This window comes from Lycium barbarum, chromosome 7, assembly GCF_019175385.1.
Source record: "Lycium barbarum isolate Lr01 chromosome 7, ASM1917538v2, whole genome shotgun sequence".
In the NCBI taxonomy this organism is placed as follows: domain Eukaryota; kingdom Viridiplantae; phylum Streptophyta; class Magnoliopsida; order Solanales; family Solanaceae; genus Lycium; species Lycium barbarum.
In genome coordinates, this window is record NC_083343.1 from 113914775 (window position 1) to 113937878 (window position 23104).

At 35.8% G+C, this 23104-nt stretch overlaps 3 protein-coding genes across 3 annotated transcripts; all 3 read right to left on the minus strand.

The window, feature by feature from the left end:
• Positions 1-2197: 2197 nt before the first annotated feature.
• Positions 2198-3128, minus strand: LOC132601775 (blue copper protein 1a-like). The gene is made up of 3 exons (XM_060314841.1): positions 2966-3128; positions 2795-2797; positions 2198-2499 (listed from the first exon to the last, which is right to left on the minus strand). The coding sequence occupies exons 1-3, from the start codon at positions 3126-3128 to the stop codon at positions 2198-2200; spliced, it is 468 nt and encodes a 155-aa protein (XP_060170824.1).
• A 4232-nt stretch (positions 3129-7360) lies between these two features.
• On the minus strand, positions 7361-8886 carry LOC132602453 (B-type cell cycle switch protein ccs52A-like). The gene is made up of 4 exons (XM_060315300.1): positions 8277-8886; positions 8092-8154; positions 7906-7974; positions 7361-7795 (listed from the first exon to the last, which is right to left on the minus strand). The coding sequence occupies exons 1-4, from the start codon at positions 8445-8447 to the stop codon at positions 7742-7744; spliced, it is 357 nt and encodes a 118-aa protein (XP_060171283.1). The 5' UTR covers positions 8448-8886; the 3' UTR covers positions 7361-7741.
• Positions 8887-10298: 1412 nt separating this feature from the next.
• LOC132601776 (blue copper protein 1a-like) lies at positions 10299-11229 on the minus strand. The gene is made up of 3 exons (XM_060314842.1): positions 11067-11229; positions 10896-10898; positions 10299-10600 (listed from the first exon to the last, which is right to left on the minus strand). The coding sequence occupies exons 1-3, from the start codon at positions 11227-11229 to the stop codon at positions 10299-10301; spliced, it is 468 nt and encodes a 155-aa protein (XP_060170825.1).
• Between the last annotated feature and the right edge of the window lie 11875 nt (positions 11230-23104).

The window sequence follows — 23104 nt, forward strand, 5'->3', positions numbered from 1 at the left end:
TACTCTGAGAATTCGTGAACAGGTTCCAAAAGGAACGAATGGAACTCCCTCCGATCTCGGAGGAATGGCACACACAAGCCTTTACTAAGGGTCTCAACTCCCGAAGCTCTACTACTCGTTTAAATTGAAGAAAAATCTGTTGGAATACGAGGCAATGACTTGGGCCAATGTTCGTAAGAGGTACGAATCCAAAATTCGGGTAAAGGATGATCAACTTGAAATTTCCCCAAGCCCGATAAGCGAAAGTAAGAATTTTGAAAGTTCGAGAAGAACTTCGAACCAGAAAAGAGGCCGCTAAAGGATAGATACCGAATCAACCGTCTGTTTTCTAGTTCTGAATTTGTTGAAAGCATTTCCACCAAGCAAATTATTTTTCCAATGAAGGAACTTCGGAATTGTTCTTGAAATTAAATGGTTATGGGCTTATAAGTCGTATAGGATACCTAAAAACCTCCTAAACTTGATGGATTTTATGCAAATCCCGTTTAAGTCATATTTGGTCTTAATTACTCTCATGTACTTGACTTTTTTATAGTCGCTACCCCCTTCAAATAATAATTGGTCTTAGTTATAAGTAATAACCCCCTGTACTTTGCTTTTTTATAATCCAAGTGATTTCAAATTACGTTTGACGTGTGAGAGTGTAAAATAATAGCCACATCATATTAATCTGATGTGCAAAAAAATCTAAAATACCATTTCTTTTTATATTTAGTCATTCCAACGGCTATTTCCTTATCTCCTTCCATATATCTTCCATTAAAATACAACTTCCAATTTTTTCTCCTTTTCCCTTTTTCCCTATTGAGAAGGGTAATGATTATAGAAAAAAAAAAAAACAAGTACAGGGGTAATTAGAACCAATTATTATTTGAGTGGGTAACAATTATTGAAAAATCAAGTATAGAGAGCAATTAAGACCAAGTATAAATTAAGGGAGATCTAAATGAAACGTGTTAAATCTAGGGGGTTTTAGGGTATTCCGCCATTTTTTTCACACTTTGAGGTCACTTGAAAGAAATGAAACCCAGGGTATCTCAAAGAGTTTGAATTAACAAAGGTGACTCTGAGTTGGTCCACTTAGATTAAAGGAAATATGGGCCTGACTATAATAATTAAAAACTTGGGGTAAGATTAGAATTTTGAATTTTTAAAAAAAGACTTGCTCCTACGTACTTTTGAATTTCAAAATTTAAATTTTCCCTCTCCTCTTTACCTTTTCAGCTTAATTTTCGTTCTCTTCTTTCTTCTTTCTCTCTGCCATTTTTTCATTTCTTCTTCTCTTCTTTTTAGTTCTTCTCCTTCTTGTTCGTCGTCATCTTCATCTTTTTTATGGTGTCTTCTTCTTGTTCTCCTCTTTTTTCCTTATACTACGAACTGTTTTGTTTTTTGTAGTAAAAATTTTGTGGAGAAATTTTGAAAAAATAAATTCAAGACGAAAGAAATTTTACAGAAAATCTAATAAATTAATTTTAGAAGTTGCAACAATTACTGAAATTTGTTGCAATAAATTCGATAATTATAGCAACAACTACGAGATTTGTTGCAACAACTCACTATTTATCGAGTTGTTGCAACAAATTCGATAATTGTTGCAACAATTTACCGAAGTTGTTGGATTTTCTGCAGAAGGTGAAGGAGGAATCGAAGGAGCCGGAGCAGGTGGAGAAAGAGGCAAAGGAGGTCGGCAGAGGAGTAGGAGGAGGTGGTGGTTGTGGTGGAAGAGGAGGTAATAGTGATGGTGTAGGAGGCGAAGGAGGGGGTGGTGAGTGTGGGTGGTGGCGGATCTGAGGGGGTGGGAGGGAGATAGGCGCTTTTTGTAAATAACAAAATTTTGAAGCTTTAAAATTAGTGTCATTAACACTAATCTCAAAAGAGTCACCCCCGCACCTATTCAATAATAGTAACTTGTGTCACTTTTTTCTTAGCTATAAAACTTGTTTGTCACCTAGTATAATATATTGACTCAAGTAACTCAAAGAATAACAAAGTGTAATATGAGATTTGTAATATTAAAAAATAAGATAGGTTACTTGCTACAACAGGTAAAGGCCCTAGTAGTATGCCTAAATTAAGCGCCCATTCAAATATTTAATATTCCGAATTTGCTATTACAAATTTTGAAATAATGAAAAAAAAAATCAAGTTCACGAAAAGAACAGAGATTATAGAATTAATTAACCAAAGAACAATAGTCTTAAGCAATGATGATCAAGAACATGGAAAATGCAGCAACCATCATAGCAACAAATTTGGAAGGACTTATCCCAAAGGCAGCTGATGAGCCGGGGGAACTTGACAGAACGTTAACGGCGACCTTCATGCCTTGATCACAGTGGTTATTTATTCCGCAAAAATACCATTTCTTCCCTGGAGATTTCAGCTCAATCACATCATTTCCAGTAGTTAAGGGTTCAACATTGGCACCTGGTGCACAGTTTTGGAAGGCTGTCAAATCAGCTCTGTACACATTGTGAACTCCCTCCTTGTACTTGAAAACTGCACCCACAAAAGTTTTGTTCCTTATGATTCCAAAATTAAGCGAGTTTAACTTCTACATATTCACAACTTTAAGATTTTTTACACTATCAGATTACTTATAAATTGCAAGTAATATTCGGTTACAAGAATGATTTGGTAATCTGTAATTTATGGTAAGTAAATTATTATAACAAGTAAAACTACATTGATAATGTAAGAACGTTTTTGCGCTATCATGCCATTTAAATAATAATTATTACCTGTAATCATTCATAAAAAGTGGATTAGAATCATGAAAAAATAGACAAATTACCTGCTACAATAGATTAAAATATACTGATAATTAGATTAAAATATACTGATAATATAATCTTTCTTGTTTGCACTTTTGATGTATATAAGTAAATCCTAAGATTCCTTATATGTCCTTATAAAAAATGAAGGCATAACATAGAATATTACAGGAAGAGGATAAATAACGTACTGAGCTTATCTCCAACATGGAACTCTTTGCTCTCAGCCCATGCATTGTAGTCAAATTTGAGTTTCCAACCTTGATCATCCCCAACCAAATGCTCCGTTGCCATAGCTGAAGCAACAACTATGCTAACTACAACAAGTGCAATCAAGAAAGTTTTCAAGGCCATTTGGAATTTAATTTATTATTGCTACTACTTTTGAAAGCTTTCTTAATTTTTGATTATTTGTTGCAGAATGTTTGTTAAGCTAGATGTTTTGAAGGGTTGCATGTAGGAAGATTACATATTTATAGGATGTTAAAATTGGGAAGTGATCAGCCGGCTAATGACGGCATGTACATTTTGCCTAAAGAGTAACGCAATCTGATATTTAATCAAATGTAGAGTATGCGACTTTGGTATTTGGAAATGTAGAAATTGTGCACAATGACTTGGTCAAGTATTTGTTTGATTGATTGACCATTTCCTTCTACCTTATGACGTTTGGTCTCACCCCATCTGCCAAGTTAATTTGTAAACTTGACAGAGTTTTCTTCATTTTTGCATGGCACCCTAATTTACATATATTGATGATAAGAAAAAGAATAGACGAGAAGAAGAGAGACAGATCTTTCTTGCTAGCACATGCGACATTCAGGATTAATTAAGCTTGATCGCTTTAGCCTTTGTTCTTAATTGTCATTGAAGCCAATGCATTTCTACTATTATAGGTTAATCATATTTTAATATTCATTAATATTAGTGATATTTCACATATATATTTATGTTTTTTGTAAATAATAATAGGTTCAGTTGTGTAGGAAAAGTGTTAATAGTATCATATCGACAATGAATAAATTGAGAAATTGGAAAATGTGAACACCTAATTTTTGACCGAACACAAGTTTTTACTCCATTTTTAGCATTTAAATATTTCTTTTAGGTTTAGTTAGATATTTTAATTTTTATCTCATTTTTTAGTAAGTTTTGCATTTAAAGATCGAAAGCTACAAAAAATAGTCACATTTTAGGGTAAGTTTTGCCCTCATTTCCAAATAATAGAAAATTGACAAAAAATATATTTTTCTTCTAATTTAGGTTTTAATAAATAAGCTAGTGATTTTCCATTTTTCTTAGCTTAATTTTATCTTATTTTAGTTATTTAAAGTTCTTTTTTATATATATTACAAAAAAAAAAAAGGGAAAGGAAAGAAAATTACTAACCTAATACTAACCTGCAAACCCAAAAACCAATTCCCCGAACCCCTACAAATTCTCAGAAAAAACAAAATACTCCCTCTTCCTCACGTCCTCTCTCCCCACCTTTTTTCCTAACTACCCTCAAATCCCATCCCTTATCCGCTCACGTTTTTTTTCTTTCTCTTAACAAATCCTTATCCCAAAACCAATCCTCCCAATTCTTTTAAACCCCTCACCCCTTTAAACTCTCCCCAAACATTATCCTCTAACCTTCCACTCCCACACGTCCCTTTAATTATGCAGAACACCCACACACATACACTATAAATAAGGCAACACAACACATAGGACGATAGAAAAAAAAAAAAAAAAGACAACAGAGAGTAGAGAAAAACACATCAGAAGCAGTAGAAAAAAAAAACACAGTAAGCAAAGAGAGCAAAATACACAGTAAAAAATACATTGAGAGAAAAGAGACAAAAAAAATATACCAATTTCGAAAAGGTTTGGTTTGAATGCTAAGTTGGAGTTCGAGGTTTCTGCTCACGGTTTTGCGTTTGTGGACCAGAAAGTTAGCACTGTTAACTTTGGAAATCGTTAGAGTATAGCCGTTTTCTTGTTGCAAATTAATCTACGCAAAAGTAACAGTCCATCTTCCTTGTATGATTAAATATCATGATTATATGAGACCTTATTTCAATATTATGAAGTTTGCAAATTTCATATGTGTCTAACTGTTCTTCTTTGATGTAAAATGTGAAGTATATTCAGATTTTTGTATTGTTAAATATGGTACAAAATCGGTATAGCATATGTGACTATTTCTTGCGTGTTAAATGGTTGGTTGAAATCCATGCTTAGTTAAAATAGAGAGGAATAAGTTTATAATGAAACTAACATCAATTCAACTAAGTTAGACCAAGTATATAGTATTTTGACTCACTGTTGGTTAATGTGTTCGGGTTTATAGGTCTTTATTATTGAAATATCTTTTCATGTGTTAGCATAATATAATTTTATTGGTTTAATATATTTTCTTAATTTATAGTTGTTTAAGGAAACAGTTACTTAGATTAAATAGTTAGTCTTTTATTAAGCAAATAGAATTATACTATCATGATATGGCAAGACCCAAAAATATATATAAAAACGTGTTGTGGGGTTGGATTTGAAAAGAAAGGAACAATAGATAGTATCATGAATATAGCTTAGATTAATTTTTCTTTTAGAATGTGGAGTGATCTTTTTTAGATATCTAGGACGTGCATGGCTACTGTTTGTATGGATATTTACTTCATGTGTGTAGGAGGAATAGATTTGCAAGCTTAATTTCTTGGTATTTAATATTGGAGAGTGGAAGCTTTGTAGTGTTTTTCCAATACCAAGTTTGAGATATTTAAATTTGGGGCAGGAAGAGGACAAAGAAGACATTGTAAGAAATATATCCATCATATATACTTGATTTTATTTTAAAGAAGAAATGGACAAAGAGTTTGCTGATGCCTCAAGACAAAGCTATTTTATAAATAATAAATTAAAGATGCTCATGCCGGCTGCACTCTGGCACTAGATGATTTTACAAGTTGAATCAATTAATCACAATATTTCAACTATTTAATGGATTTTATTTTACTTAATTAGTGGAGAAATACTTTTAGCTATAAATTGTTTGTGTATCGAGATTGAAGTAGCAACTACGCGTCTTAGTCAAAACTAGTAACAGGTAAACAATATTAAGCAAATCATAGGCATAGCTAATAAATACATTTTATCCAAGAATTGATTTTAGCCGGATATAAGTCGATAAAGCGGCCGTGCTAGAACCACGGGACTTGGGGAATGCCTAATACCTTCTCCCCGGTCAACATAATTCCTTACCCGATCTTTTGTTTCGCAGACCAATAAATAAAGAGTCAACTTTCCTTTTGATTAGGGATTCAATAAGGTGACTTGGAACACCAAAACTCAATTCCAAGTGGCACTCTGTAATAAATAAATAATTCCTTCTCAAAATGTCACTTTAATTGGAAAAATCCTTTTTAATAAAAACAAATCAAATTTATTTTTAAGAAAAAAAAAGGGGTGTGACAGAAAAACTTATCGATTAAAATACTATTGGCGGGAACACTGTCTTGAAAGTGATTTTGGCATGACTAGGATGCAAATCGTTAAGACTGGCTCTACAAGGTTCCACAACACTACCAAACACATATCACTACAAGACAAAAGATATTTGGCAACAAAATTTTTTTGTTGTCATAGATTGATTATTGTTGGAAAAAGTACTTTTGGAAAAAAAATTGTTGTATAAACTTTTCCCAACAGCTGTTATTGCAACGACGTGCAACAATTTTTTTTTTTTTTTTGTCAAAAGTACCTTTTGCAACAATAATCAATACTATGACAACAAAAATTAAATTGTTTGGCAACAAAAAAGTTCATTTGCCAACAATAAAATTAAGTTGTTGTCAAATATTAAATTTTTTGTTGTCATTTCTATACTTTCTTGCAGTGTATACTCGTGGTCGAATGGAGTTTAGAGTTTGCAGAAAAAAAGTGTCTTAAAACATAATTGAGAAGTAGACAGCGAAAGGATTTCAGTGTGTGATAATTTCACAAAAGGGTGTTGCTTTTATAGACCAAACTGCTGGAATAGTTACAAGTGTATGCCGGGTTCGGCATACACGCGACCTAAACCTTGCCTTGCGATTTTTTTTCTAATTTATGCTTGAGCGGGGGTTCGAACCCAGAATCTCATGATTTCTGCGCGAAGCTCAGGATTGCAACGCGAAGGGCAAAAATTAAAGACCAGCAATATGGGGGGCAAAATTTAAAAACCACAAATATGAGGGGCAAAATTTAAAGACCACCCCAAAAGAAGGGCAATCCGCGCAAAAAAATGCCTTTACACCTCCTCCCAACTTAAATAGAAGCTTTGTCCGTGATAGGACCCGGACCATGATTACATCAACAACAATATACTTAGTGTAATCTCACAAGTGGTGTCTGGTGGGGTGGAATGTACACAGACCTTACCCTACCTTTGTGAGGTAGAGAGGTTGTTTCCAATAGACCATCGACTAGAGAATTGGGACCATGATTGTATCACTTTTTTTTTTCCCAACACTCGTAAAAAAAAAAAGCACAGCAGCTCAGTTGCCTTCCATTATCATTTATTATTTGCTTTCATTTCCTTCCTTTCATATCTTTTTAAAGCTTTACTCTTATAGCTTGTTCAATATTCAGTTTGTAGCAATGAATCAGAAGGGATAAAACAAACAAGAAAAACCTTATCTACAAGAGATCACAAGTTTGCGTAAAATTGGATGTTCCCAAAAGAACTCCCTCCCCCTCTTTATATATTACACAACGCCCCGAGAGAGGTTACTGAGAAATAAATAACATCTCTAACTGTACACCTTGATCTATTCACAGAATAATCACTCTAATACATAATATTGAGATGCACATTAAGCTTTACAGATTCCGACAACTCGTTCCCGTTACAAGTATCTCTCATCAAACGATCAAAACGCTCCTCTTCATTGCTTGTGCTTCATGATAAACAACTTTCATGGGTACTCAAAATAATTACAACGGAGTCACCTAATATGTGTTCTACCGAGAGAAGATGCCCCAATTTCAGACTCGGTGTTCTGCAAAGCCAATTTCATTCACATGTGAGATGTCTTTGCATTTTGTAAAACCATAAATATGAAGGTACCATATAAGATAGAAAGTTAATATTCTTTTACATATGCTTTACCTGAGATCTAGGAGAAGGGAATACATTCCAGAACCGAAGTGTTTCGTCTCCTGCTCCAGTCACAATCGTCTGCAAAGATGATAATGCCAGTTAGAAACATCAAAGCAGAGAAAATAAAGCTGCTGCTGCTGTAACTAAGCGATAATAGGATGAAATAGATGCAATTAACTAGTTTTGCTCAGCTACCTGTCCATCTGGAGATATGGCAAGATATAAGACTCTATATGTATGGCCCGTCAGAGTAGCTATCTGCAATAATAGAGAAAAAAACATATAATGAAAACTAGAACAATATGATATGTCTAACAAATAATGTCTGTTCATATAATGTTTTTCCTGCAGAGAGACATTTCAAAAACTTGGTGAAATACCTTGGACATTGTAGGATACCTCCAAAGTATTATTTGGTTTTGCGAGTAACCATGAGTACTGACTAATTCATTCGCGTTCTTCGACCACACAAGATTGCAAACCTGCCACAGTACCGGATGAGTTACTACATATGAGTGGTGGAGTAAACTTGCCAAAACTAGTTCAAACATATATATCCCAATGAAAATTATGTTCTTTGAGCTCCTTCGGCCTATATCCCCAAGCTATTGGGGTACTTGTATTTCCTGGAGTTATAGGTCTTAAGAATCTGGATGCTGGTTTCTGTTTCCACTGTGCCTTTCATCCTAGCTCTTCCCCCATGAAGCACCTAAATTGGCATAAATTTTCTAGGTACATAAACCATTAGGCATACCTTGTCTTTTTGCGTGTGAGACAGCTAGTTCAATTCCCAGCCGAAGGTATACAAATGGGGGAAGTCTTACTTTTAATTCCTTAATTTGTGAATGAAACCACTTTTTGCTGTTTTTATTTTCTCTAACAGCAGTTCCTAGGTGCTCAGAATTTATCTGGAAGGCTTCAAAAAGGTAATAAGAAAGTTCCCAATTCTTCTACTGAACCTAGTGAGCTTGCGAATCTTTTGATTAGCTCTATTTTGGCTTAAATCATCGACGGCCCCTTTGTATATGGTAAAAACCGGACATGAGTCAAACCGGTGAAACGGGAACCGGAGGAAGAAGGGAAAGCAAGAGCATACACGAAGACTTTCACTCTGAACCGGAGGAACTCTTGTCCGGAACTGATCGGGATGACCGTTGGTCCGGGTCCTCCATCACCGAGTTGCTCGAGGCCGTTACCCCGAGTATCTGGGCCGTTGGTCCGGTATAGCCGTTGCACACGAGCCATACGCCAGTAGCGTCCTGTAGTGGTCAACCACCAACCATACGTGTGTCAGACCGTACGGTCAACCTAATCTCACCAAATCCGTTCAGAGTTATCCTTGTTATTATTATTTTAATGGCTTGAATTGTGTAAGGCCCTTGGAGGCAACACTATAAATAGAACCCATTCCCCTCCTTTAAGGGGGTTGGCTAATTCACTTTCAAGAACAATTGTAATAGCAAATATATACAATTTCTCCCTAAATATTGGATTCGGCTGTAACCTTTTGCTTTCATCTTTATTGTATTTCCCCATCAAATATTTCATATTACTCATAAACGTTCATATCCACAGCAAGTCGCTATTGTCAGCCGCTTTATTACAAAACATCTATACATTTGTTTCCTTCATCTAATATACATTGAGACCCAAGCACATATCCTATACCCACTTACAAATTTAATTGATTATCCAAATCCGGGGTAAACACCCTTCAATATATATCGCCTATGACTACAAACGATTCTAGCAAGGCGGGTGAGTTTTTTTTAACCGCCTACCTAAAAATTTGAAATCCCTTAATAATTAAGTATTTTCATCAACTAGAGTCAAGCTATTAAGTATTCTTTTCAAATTTAACTAGAGTCAGTGTCAGTAAGTGTGGATGCATGAAAATGTACTTTGGAATTTTCTCATCCATAAAATCCTTCAGGAGATGAAAAAAAAAAAATCCTTCAGGAGTTAATAATGACCTAACAAATCAAAAAATAGCCTTGATGACATAACTAATGCATATCTGGTGAAGTATATAACTCCAAATTAATCTACTATTTGTTGATACTATAAAATGTTAGGGAGGAACTAAATGTCAGAGTTAGCCATGCCTAAATGTAATGACATAGGCCACTACAGTAATCTTTAATTTGAATCGAATCCTTATAAGTAATTTGAATGCAAAAAGGAATAATTAATAAGTAGATAAATGGGATTTGTAATATTAAAAAATAAGACAGGTTACTTGCTATAACAGGTAAAGGCCCTAATAGTATGCGTAAATTAAGCGCCCATTCAAATATTTAATATTCCGAATTTGCTATTACAAACTTTGAAATAATGAAAAAAAAATCAAGTTCAAGAAAAGAACAGAAATAATATAATTAATTAACCAAAGAACAATAGTCTTAAGGAATGATGATCAAGAACATGGAAAATGCAGCAACCATCATAGCAACAAATTTGGAAGGACTTATCCCAAAGGCAGCTGATGAGCCGGGGGAACTTGACAGAACGTTAACGGCGACCTTCATGCCTTGATCACAGTGGTTATTTATTCCGCAAAAATACCATTTCTTCCCTGGAGATTTCAGCTCAATCACATCATTTCCAGTAGTTAAGGGTTCAACATTGGCACCTGGTGCACAGTTTTGGAAGGCTGTCAAATCAGCTCTGTACACATTGTGAACTCCCTCCTTGTACTTGAAAACTGCACCCACAAAAGTTTTGTTCCTTATGATTCCAAAATTAAGCGAGTTTAACTTCTACATATTCACAACTTTAAAATTTTTTACACTATCAGATTACTTATAAATTGCAAGTAATATTCTGTTACGAGAATGATTTGGTAATCTGTAATTTATGGTAAGTAAATTATTATAACAAGTAAAACTACATTGATAATGTAAGAACTTTTTTGCGCTATCATGCCATTTAAATAATAATTATTACCTGTAATCATTCATAAAAAGTGGATTAGAATCATGAAAAAATAGACAAATTACCTGCTACAATAGATTAAAATATACTGATAATTAGATTAAAATATACTGATAATATAATCTTTCTTGTTTGCACTTTTAATGTATATAAGTAAATCCTAAGATTCCTTATATGTCCTTATAAAAAATGAAGGCATAACATAGAATATTACAGGAAGAGGATAAATAACGTACTGAGCTTATCTCCAACATGGAACTCTTTGCTCTCAGCCCATGCATTGTAGTCAAATTTGAGTTTCCAACCTTGATCATCCCCAACCAAATGCTCCGTTGCCATAGCTGAAGCAACAACTATGCTAACTACAACAAGTGCAATCAAGAAAGTTTTCAAGGCCATTTGGAATTTAATTTATTATTGCTACTACTTTTGAAAGCTTTCTTAATTTTTGATTATTTGTTGCAGAATGTTTGTTAAGCTAGATGTTTTGAAGGGTTGCATGTAGGAAGATTGCATATTTATAGGATGTTAAAATTGGGAAGTGATCAGCCGGCTAATGACGGCATGTACATTTTGCCTAAAGAGTAACGCAATCTGATATTTAATCAAATGTAGAGTATGCGACTTTGGTATTTGGAAATGTAGAAATTGTGCACAATGACTTGGTCAAGTATTTGTTTGATTGATTGACCATTTCCTTCTACCTTATGACGTTTGGTCTCACCCCATCTGCCAAGTTAATTTGTAAACTTGACAGAGTTTTCTTCATTTTTGCATGGCACCCTAATTTACATATATTGATGATAAGAAAAAGAATAGACGAGAAGAAGAGAGACAGATCTTTCTTGCTAGCACATGCGACATTCAGGATTAATTAAGCTTGATCGCTTTAGCCTTTGTTCTTAATTGTCATTGAAGCCAATGCATTTCTACTATTATAGGTTAATCATATTTTAATATTCATTAATATTAGTGATATTTCACATATATATTTATGTTTTTTTGTAAATAATAATAGGTTCAGTTGTGTAGGAAAAGTGTTAATAGTATCATATCGACAATGAATAAATTGAGAAATTGGAAAATGTGAACACCTAATTTTTGACCGAACACAAGTTTTTACACCATTTTTAGCGTTTAAATATTTCTTTTAGGTTTAGTTAGATATTTTAATTTTTATCTCATTTTTTAGTAAGTTTTGCATTTAAAGATCGAAAGCTACAAAAAATAGTCACATTTTAGGGTAAGTTTTGTCCTCATTTCCAAATAATAGAAAATTGACAAAAAAATATATTTTTCTTCTAATTTAGGTTTTAATAAATAAGCTAGTGAATTTCCATTTTTCTTAGCTTAATTTTATCTTATTTTAGTTATTTAAAGTTCTTTTTTATATATATTACAAAAAAAAAAAAAAGGGAAAGGAAAGAAAATTACTAAACTAATACTAACCTGCAAACCCAAAAACCAATTCTCCCCACCTTTTTTCCTAACTACCCTCAAATCCCATCCCTTATCCGCTCACGTTTTTTTCTTTCTTTTAACAAATCCTTATCCCAAAACCAATCCTCCCAATTCTTTTAAACCCCTCACCCCTTTAAACTCTCCCCAAACATTATCCTCTAACCTTCCACTCCCACACGTCCCTTTAATTATGCAGAACACCCACACACATACACTATAAATAAGGCAACACAACACATAGGAGGATAGAAAAAAAAAAAAAAAGAACAACAGAGAGTAGAGAAAAACACATCAGAAGCAGTAGAAAAAAAAAACACAGAAAGCAAAGAGAGCAAAATACACAGTAAAAAATACATTGAGAGAAAAGAGACAAAAAAAATATACCAATTTCGAAAAGGTTTGGTTTGAATGCTAAGTTGGAGTTCGAGGTTTCTGCTCACGGTTTTGCGTTTGTGGACCAGAAAGTTAGCATAACATAGACGAGAAGAAGAGAGACAGATCTTTCTTGCTAGCACATGCGACATTCAGGATTAATTAAGCTTGATCGCTTTAACCATTGTTCTTAATTGTCATTGAAGCCAATGCATTTCTACTATTATAGGTTAATCATATTTTAATATTCATTAATATTAGTGATATTTCACATATATATTTATGTTTTTGTAAATAATAATAGGTTCAGTTGTGTAGGAGAAGTGTTAATAGTATCATATCGACAATGAATAAATTGAGAAACTAGAAAAACTTATCGATTAAAATACTATTGGCGGGAATGTTAGATTATGTAAATATTTAGTCAAATATATTTTGTAATCTTCTATTTTAGGATAGCATATGTTACAATTAATTAGTCAAATTAGTTCCTAATTTGTAGCCTACAATTATGTTGTAAATGCTGTATATTAACCTATTGAATGAATGAGAATAGACACGGCAAATATTATCTTACATGGTATCAGACTAGGTCTCTCTAAAACCCTAGAAGCCGCCGCCCACCCCCTTCGTTTTCTCCTCTTCATCCCTTCCTCCTTCTCTTCTCCGTGGTTGACGCGTCCAAGTTGCATCCTGCGACTACAATCACCAATATCAAATCATGTATTCCTATTGTTCTTGACTATGAAGGAAGCCAATACAATAACTGGGCTACCCTCTTCAAGCTCCATTGCCAAGCAAACTTGGTGATCGACCACATATTACCTCTAGCCTCCCCCATCGTGCCATCCCCGGCAACCGCAGCCGAGAAAATTGCTACAAAGGCTCTATGGGAACGGCTAGATGACATCGTTCGGCAATGGATATATGGTACAATATCGAATGATCTTCTCAACACGATCATTCATCAAGAGGACACCGCAGCCGAGGCTTGGAATCGCCTTGTTCATCTCTTTCAGGACAACAAATCGGCTAGGGCTCTTGCTCTTGATGCAAAATTCACAAACACCAAATTGGTGGATTTTCCGAATGTGAAAGCATACTGCACCAGGCTCAAAGTTCTTGCGGAAAATCTCGCCAACGTCGGCCACAAAGTTTCTGACGAACGACTTGTGCTCCGTCTTCTGTGTGGGTTATCGGAAGAATATAAGACTTTTCGAACAACGATGCAACACCGTACTCCTCTCCCATCCTTTGACGTTGTCCGGTCGATGCTCGAACTTGAGGAAGACAGCCATGGCGAGGACGCCATTCACGACTCCGGGTCAAATGCTGCTCTCGTTTCCCAAAATATTAATCCTCATAATTTGTCTGGTAATGGGCAGCCTAACAATTTAGAAAATACCTTCAATCATCGAGGAAATTCTCACAATCGTGGAAAGAAGAACAACCGCGGTCGCGACGGCGGAAACCGCAACAGCAACAACAACCGCGGTGGAGTAGAGAATGGGCAGAACAGCGGCGGGGGCAGCCGGAACAACGCCCAGGCCAACCTGCCTGCCGCGTCGCAGCACCAAGGGGCCACTGCCCAGTCTTGGTTTTTCCCCGCTTGGGCTGCTTGGGGGCCTCAGCCGTGGGCCACCCCACCATGCCCTTACCCCACCACGGGGTGGCAGCAGCCAAGCCCAGCCCAGTCACAGTAGGGCATTCTCGGTGCTCGTCCTCCCCAGTCGTTCCATTCGGCAGCCCCGTCATCACATGGTGGGTATGCGCCCACGGATATTGATCAGGCTATGCATACAATGTCCTTGAATCCGCCCGATGACAACAATTGGTACATGGACACCGGAGCCACATCTCACATGACCAACTCCCAAGGTACTCTCTCGTCTTACTATCAATTGAGCAAAAACAATAGCATTGTTGTTGGTAATGGTAACATGATTCCGATTCGTGGTTATGGTCATACTTCCCTTCAAGTAAATCCCTCCCTAAACCTGAAAAATGTTTTACATGCACCTAAACTCATCAAGAACCTTATTTCCATTCGTAAATTTACTATCGATAATATAGTTTCTGTTGAATTTGATCCTTTTGGCTTTTCTGTGAAGGATTTACGGATGGGGATCAAACTCATGAGATGTGAGAGTTCGGGTGATCTTTATCCATTCTTCAAAAATTATCGAGCCATCTCGTCTTCCGCACCATCTGCTTTTACCGTCATCTCTCCTCATATTTGGCACTCCCGTTTAGGTAATCCAGGGGATGTAATTCTTAGTTCTTAACGTAGTAGTAATTTGATTGAATGTAATAAGGCTCGAAATAATGTTTGTCATTCTTGCCCTTTGGGGAAATTAATTAAAATGCCTTTTTATGACTCTCTTTCAACTACTACTATGCCCTTTGACATTGTTCACAGTGATTTATGGACTTCACCTATTCTTAGCTCTTCTGGTCACAGATATTATGTTTTATTTATTGACAATTATACTAATTTTCTTTGGACTTTTCCCATCAAAACAAAGTCCCAAGTTTATGATTGTTTCTTATCTTTCCGGATTTTCATTCGCACTCAGTTTGAAAAAGAAATCAAAACTTTTCAATGTGACAACGGGCGTGACTTTGATAATGGTCCTTTTCATAAATTTTGTGAACAAAACGGGATGTTTTTCTGATTTTCTTGTCCGCACACCTCACCCCAAAGTGGTAAGGCGGAACGGAAAATTAAATCCATAAATAATATTGTTCGTACACTCCTTGCCCATGCATCTATGCCCCCCTGCTATTGGCATCACGCCTTGGCCATGGCAACGTACCTACACAATATTCTCCCTTCTAAAATCTTAGCATATAAGACACCCACTCAGATTCTTTATCAAAAGAATCCATCCTACTCTTATCTTCGAGTTTTTGGTTGTCTATGCTTTCCTTTCTTTCCTTCCACACAAATTCATAAGCTACAATCTAGGTCCACTCCGTGCGTTTTCCTAGGGTATCCTTCCAATCATCGGGGGTACAAATGCTATGATTTATCGAGCCGAAAAATAATCATAGCCCGACATGTTTGGTTTGATGAAAACTACTTTTCATTTTCATAAATAAATAATCCATCTCCTACCTCATATGAGTTTTTGGGTGATGATAATTCCCCATTGAGAATACACTTGTTGCATGACCAGGCCACTGCTCCGCAAATGCGGCCCCCTCCCCCTCCTGCAACCCAACACCCGAGCTCACCCATCTCCTCTCCTTCCTCGTCGCCTGTCCAGCAGGTCACTCCCACCACCCCAGCTGCCCGCCAGCTCCTTCCCACTCCTGCCGCGGCCCAACCAACAGTCCCGCCACTGCCAGCCCCTCCTTCTCCCTCGTTGCGTCACCACGGCAGCAACCCCATTCCTGCCAGCCCCCCACCCGTTCCTCGCATGACTACACGTAGTCAACATGGGATATTTAAGCCGAACTTGAAATACCATAATCAAGCCTTAAGTGCCACCAACAATTCCATCTCCCCTATTCCCCGGAATCCAGTTGGTGCACTTAATGACTCGAATTGGAAAAATGCTATGCAAGATGAATATAATGCTCTTATTGATAGTACGACTTGGGAGTTGGTCCCCCGTCCTTCAAATGCTAATATTATTCGGTCTTTATGGACTTTTTGGCATAAAAAGAAATCTGATGGTTCTTTTGAGAGGCATAAAGCCCGTCTTGTAGGTGATGGCAGGTCTCAACGGGAAGGTGTTGATTGTGATGAAACTTTCAGTCCGGTTGTCAAACCGGCAACTATCCATGTGGTTCTTACTATTGCTTTATCTCACTCTTGGCCCATTCACCAACTTGATGTAAAGAATGCTTTCTTACATGGCAACTTGAATGAGACCGTCTATATGTATCAGCCTCTGGGATTCCGGGATCCGGCTCGTCCTGATCATGTTTGTCTCTTGCGTAAGTATCTTTATGGCTTGAACCAGGCACCACAGGCATGGTATCAGCATTTTGCTGAATATGTGGCAACCATTGGTTTCTCGCATAGTACATCTGACAACTCTCTCTTCACTTATTGTCGTGGAAAGGATACTGCTTACATTTTGTTATATGTGGATGATATTATTCTAACTGCATCTTCAGACTCTCTCAGACTCGGCATTATGTCCAAGTTAGCTACGAAATTTGCAATGAAATACTTGGGTCCGTTGAGCTATTTTTTGGGGATTGCCGTCTCCCGGGACAAAAATAGCCTATTCATGTCTCTGAGTTCTTATGCAGAGGATATTCTTGACAGGGCAGGCATGTCACAATGTAAGCCTTGCCCCATACCAGTTGATACAAAAGGAAAACTCAGCGCTACTTCGAGCGCCCCGTATGAAGATCCTACGAAGTATCGTCGTCTGGCAGGTGCTTTGCAGTACTTGACATTTACTCGGCCAGACATATCGTACGCAGTCCAACAGGTTTGCTTGTTTATGCATGATCCCAAAGTCGAGCATATGGAAGCATTAAAACGCATCTTGCGTTACATTCGAGGTACAATTGATTTTGGTACACATTTATACAAAACCTCTCTACAGTCACTACTGTCTTATACATATGCTGATTGGGGTGGATGTCCAGACACTCGACGCTCCACATCGGGTTATTGTTTATATCTTGGGGATAACTTGATTTCTTGGTCTTCAAGGCGCCAACCCACTCTATCTAAGTCTAGTGCTGAAGCTGAATACAGAGGGGTTGCTAATGTTGTCTCTGAATCTTGTTGGATTCGTAATCTGTTGCTTGAACTCAATTGTCCAATTCGTAAAGCAACTTTGGTCTATTGTGACAATGTGAGTGCTATTTACTTGTTTGGGAATCTGGTACAACATCAACGTACCAAGCATATTGAAATGGACATTCACTTTGTTCGTGAAAAGGTTAGATGTGGAGAGGTTCGTGTCCTACATGTTCCGTCCCGTTATCAGATTGCCGACATTTTCACCAAAGGTCTTCCGCGCGTATTTGATGATTTTCGGGGCAGTCTAACCGTTCGTAAACCTACTGCTTCGACTGCGGGGGTGTGTTAGATTATGTAAATATTTAGTCAAATGTATTTTGTAATCTTCTATTTTAGGATAGCATATGTTAGAATTAATTAGTCAAATTAGTTCCTAATTTGTAGCCTACAATTATGTTGTAAATGCTGTATATTAACCTATTGAATGAATGAGAATAGACACGGTAAATATTATCTTACAGGGAACACTGTCTTGGAAGTGATTTTGGCATGACTAGGATGCAAATCGTTAAGACTGGCTCCACAAGGTTCCACAACACTACCAAACACATATCACTACAAGAAAAAAGATATTTGGCAACAAATTTTTTTTGTTGTCATAGATTGATTATTGTTGCAAAAAGTACTTTTGGCAAAAAAAAAAAAAATGTTGTGTAAACTTTTCCCAATGGTTGTTATTGCAACGACGTGCAACAACTTTTTTTTTTATTGTCAAAAGTACCTTTTGCAACAATAATCAATACTATGACAACAAAAATTAAATTGTTTGGAAACAAAACATTTCATTTGCCAACAATAAAATTAAGTTGTTGTCAAATATTAAATTTTTTGTTGTCATTTCTATACTTTCTTGCAGTGTATACTCGTGGTCGAATGGAGTTTGGAGTTTGCAGAAAAAAAGTGCCTTAAAACATAATTGAGAAGTAGACAGTGAAAGGATTTCAGTGTGTGATAATTTCACAAAAGGGTGTTGCTTTTATAGGCCAAACTGCTGGAACAGTTACAAGAGGACTGAGAGTTGTTATAGAATTTAGCATAGCTGTTACAAAAAGAAAAAGAAAAAAATAGTTGTACATGAGTTGTTACAGAAGTGATTTCAGGAACTATTATAGATATTATAAGGGGTATTACAGGATATTTTCTGGAGCAGTTACACACTGAAGAAATTCGCCAGGAAAAAGGTTAAAGCCACATCATGCGCGAGTCACGTGCCACGTGTCACGAGCCGAGCCAGACGGACTTCAGAGGTGGCGCATGAGTGTGGTTTCAACTCAACACAAGTGGAGGAACCTCCAACTAATCCCGTAAGACAAAGATTTGTATATAGAGTGCTCAAAATGACTTTCATCTTCCTTTACGGTACTTTCAGCCTTTCACATAAGGCAAAAGACTAGGTGAAAAAATGGATTCACAAGGAATTCCTTATTTTTGCATTAGCTATTACAAAGGGTTAAGAATGCCAACAAATTGAACTCTCTAAGTATACATCGCAACCTTCTCTGCTTAATTGCTAGGACATTTGCTGACAACAACCATACTCTTATTAAATGAATTTAAGTGATATACACTAATAATATACTTATCCAGTTCTATATCGAAATCGAGCAGTTGATCCCACGAAAGCAACGCTAGCTTTATTGCGGGTTCAACTGGAATTGCAAGAAGTTTTACAAGGCAGGGGTTGTTGACACCTAATTTTTGAACTCCCATAATTTATTTTTATTACCCAGAGTCCTTGAATATTAAACAGAGTGAAATATGTATTTTTAGAAGTCAAAATGATTTTATAGAACTATTTAGATAATATTTTACCATTCTTGTGTGGTTAAATAATTTCTATAATGTTATAAATCATGTGAAAGTTAATTTGCAACAATTATGATACATTTGCTAAACTTAATCAAGGAAATAGTTCAAAATAATTATTTATTTAATTGTTTAAATTATCAAAAATTAATTAGCACATGTTTTACTTTGTTTAATGCAAGGAATCTGATTAATTAAATAACTTAATCGCTTTTACCCCTCAATTCTTGTTTAATAAATTTATTAGAATTTATCATAATTAATTGAGTGTTTAATTGTGGTTTATTCTGTAAATTACCCATTAAATGACTATAATTGGATAATCAATTAATAGTCCAATTATGGCCCAATTGAAAATCAATTTCCTTAATTGAGGTCATTCTTGCAAAATTAGCCTTTTTAATTGTTATTTGGTTTAATTGTAACCTTATATGAAAGGGCCAAAATCATTGGTTTGAGTAATTAAAGTCATTTTTGCAAATGTTACCCTAAGATGGCTAATTGGACCAAATAAGGCCATAAGTAAAATAGTCTGGGTTTAAAATTAAGCCAATTAAGGCTATGTTTGCAATTAAAGTCCCTTTATACAGTTGACTATGTCTCTAAAATTAATTAATTAATTAATTTTGTTATAGTTTGGTCATGTTTGAAATATTTCATCACTAAAATGTTTAAATTTGGGCTATCTTTTTAAAAAGGGGTCAATTTTACCCTCCCATATATACATATGTATACATGAGTATACAAATATACATGTATGTATACATGTATACATGTGGGCTGTCTCATTTATTTCAAAAAATCTGAGCCGAGCCCAGGCCCAGGCCCAGGCCCAAAGGACCGTGACCCGGCCCAGTTGGCTTATAACATATAAGGCATATGTTCAGCCAAACGCCCCCTTTTATCATTTTTGTTTCTCCACTAAGGTTTCATTAGAAAACCCTAGCACCGCCAGGGGCGATGGACCTGCCCTTACGTCACTTTGCCATTCCCGAAAAATTTACAGGCGTACTTCACCTTTGCCAGGTCTAATATGACCATATCGAGCAATACATTTAATGTTTTGATTTTCTCTTGCCAAATACGGTCCAAACATGGTATATCTTCTCACTTTTTCTCTATCACTTTACTTTTTCGTGTAGCAGCAGTAAAAAATACTGAGAAGTTTTAATGATTTTTGTTGTGTTGCAAGTTTGAATCGACGAATCTCATTGGTTCGCAAAGAACTGAGGAGATCGACTCATTTTGGGTTAAATCTAACCCTTTATCTGCTCATTCACTTATTTTAGCCGTTGATATTGCTTATGATGATATGCTATTAAGAAATTTCAAAGTCCCACATCGTTGGGAACTGAGAGTTTTATGATTGCAAGGAAGGGGATCTGGAATTTTTTTTTTTACATAGAAAAGAGCTCAAAAAAAAAAACTAGGGTTTCAATAATTTTTAGACCTTTAACCTTTTTCTGAGTTAGTTTAAAAATCTTAGTGTCTATTTTGTTCTCTTTGGGTTCGTGGTTGAGTTAATTTGGGAGGAAAGAATCTCCAAGTCCAAATCTTGTCTTAAGGCTGCTCCAAGGAGAGGTAATTCCTTATCCTTTTTTTTTGTGTTGCATTCTTTCTGTTTTATAGTTGTTCTGAGTTAGCTTATTGTTTGTTGCTTTTTGTAGAGTTTACATACTGTTATTTTGGTCTGTGTCGAAAACATGATTGTGCAATTAGTCTAATTCATTCAAGTATATAAATTACATCTTTACTTTATCTTAATAAGGGAATTAGGCATTAGTTTAGTTAGATGTTTGAGTACATGTTGATTGCAATCACCTGGATGGTGTTCATATTTTGCTTAAGAATTTGAAACATTTGTTGTACTTAGCCTGGTTTAGTTCAGTGACTATTGTTGGGGTTTATCATTCAACTTAAGTGAGCTTAAGTTATGTTCATGTTTGTTTTAACAGTCATAGCACAAAAGGATAAAGTTGGGTAAGGCTTGTTTGAACTAGTTTAGCTGTCTACCAACTTCATGTTAAAATAATTATGGCCTGTGGTTAGTGTGCTCTCCAAACTCATACTAGCTTAACTTGTTTAGCTTAATACCTATGTCTGTATGTACTGTTTGTTCTTCTGGTTAATCTACCTACTATGATTACTTGAGTGTGCTACCAGCAAAAGTGATATGAGATAGGAATGTACTTCTATCTAAAACCTGCTTAATATTGGTTAAGTTCATATCCATGCTTACCTGAGTCTATGTGTGTTAGTTTATCCTATAAGTTTGGGAGTTTGTGTTATATCCCGCATTTTCAGAGCATGAGCGTGACACGTGCTTCCTCAAAAAATTGACAATCATGTTGTTGCTACATAATTTAAACTCACGTTGATAGTGTTGTATCCCGTATTTTTGAACGTCGGATTATCTGTAAGCTGAGGTGGGGCCCACACGTCAAGTTTTTTTTTTTTTGGAACATGTGACAAGTTATATGAATCACATATGTAAAGTTAAACACAACTCACGAAGGACCTTTGGGCCAAATCAAAGTGGAAGCCCTCCAAACGAATATTTTTAAGAAAACGTTTTCGGGTGACCTGACTTTGAGGGGCAAAAACGATATTATAAGTTTGGAATTTGGAAAAATACCAAGAAATAGAAGTTGTAAATAATGGAATTAGCTTTCCAACCATAGGTCGTGGGTTTCTAGGTGACGTCGGTACAAGGAGATATGGACGTTTTAAGGTCGAAAGGTCAGTGGGCTAGGCCCAACTCGGGGCCAACCGGGTTAGGCCCATGACAAAAAAAAAAGAGAAGAAGAGGCCCAATAGGGGCCATCCGGCCATGGTCCATAAAAAAGACCCAAGCCCAAGTGAATTTTCAATGTGATGAATTAATAAAAGGACCATTTAATCATCATATTACACATAGAACATTCAAGAGAAATTGAGAAGGAGAAACAAAAGAAGAAGAGCAAGAGTTGAAGGCCATTCGGCCAAGAACTCCAAAATTTGACCCCTCAAAATCTTGTCCCAAAAATTATTTTCTTGTGGTATTCCTACTAATTCAAGGGTCCTCTACAACGTGGTATAGTTATTCCGGAAGATAAGTCGCTTGTTTCGTAGATTTGGCACTTTGGTCAAGTGAAGAAGTTAGGAAGAAAAGGTAAGAATTAATTCCTTTTTATGTGATATGAAGGTTTTATTTATGTTGTGGAATGTAGAAAGGAGAAGAATTCATGAAAATATGGAAGTTGCATGATAAATATATATATATATATATATATATATAGCCGTGGGTGTGCATGTGTATGTAGAAGGATGAACCAATTTTATTTGTTATGTTAATTGTGTTGTTGAAGCCTTGTAATGGAAATGGAAGGAAATGGTTCAAGTTGGTATGGAAAATTGTTGAAAATGATTATAGGAACTTATGTGATTTTAATGTAATTTTTATGTAATTATGGAAATGGAGTTCTAGATGTGAAATATTATGTTGATTGGTGAATTTGGAAGAATACTAGTCCATATTGGCATGAAAGATTGGTTGGTAAGTTGTTATGGGAAGTTTTGTGATTTTATAGTAGATTTATGTAATTATGAAAATGAAATTGTTAAGGTGCAAATTATGATTATTGTTAATGAAATTGGAGGACGAAAATATGTTATGAATATTTATGTCGAAGATTAGAAGTTTCGGGTGAATTATGGTTTTGGTGGAATTTTTGTATATTTTGTAAATATTTTGTAGAATGATATAAAATGCTTCCGAACTGTATTGGAATGATCTTGATTAGTAAATGGATATGAAAACATTGATATTAGTTTGGAAGTGCGAAGTTAGATTGGAAGTTGTCGCACTATGTGGGAAAGAAGACA

Excerpts from the sequence above, each read along its gene's own strand:
- LOC132601775 (XM_060314841.1), bottom strand. The coding sequence starts at position 3,128 with ATGGCCTTGAAAACTTTCTTGATTGCACTTGTTGTAGTTAGCATAGTT.
- LOC132602453 (XM_060315300.1), bottom strand. The coding sequence starts at position 8,447 with ATGTTTGAACTAGTTTTGGCAAGTTTACTCCACCACTCATATGTAGTA. Across the intron at positions 8,155-8,276 it reads GGTATCCTACAATGTCCAAG|ATAGCTACTCTGACGGGCCA; the intron begins GTATTTCACCAA and ends CTATTATTGCAG. Across the intron at positions 7,975-8,091 it reads CCATATCTCCAGATGGACAG|ACGATTGTGACTGGAGCAGG; the intron begins GTAGCTGAGCAA and ends TCATCTTTGCAG.
- LOC132601776 (XM_060314842.1), bottom strand. The coding sequence starts at position 11,229 with ATGGCCTTGAAAACTTTCTTGATTGCACTTGTTGTAGTTAGCATAGTT.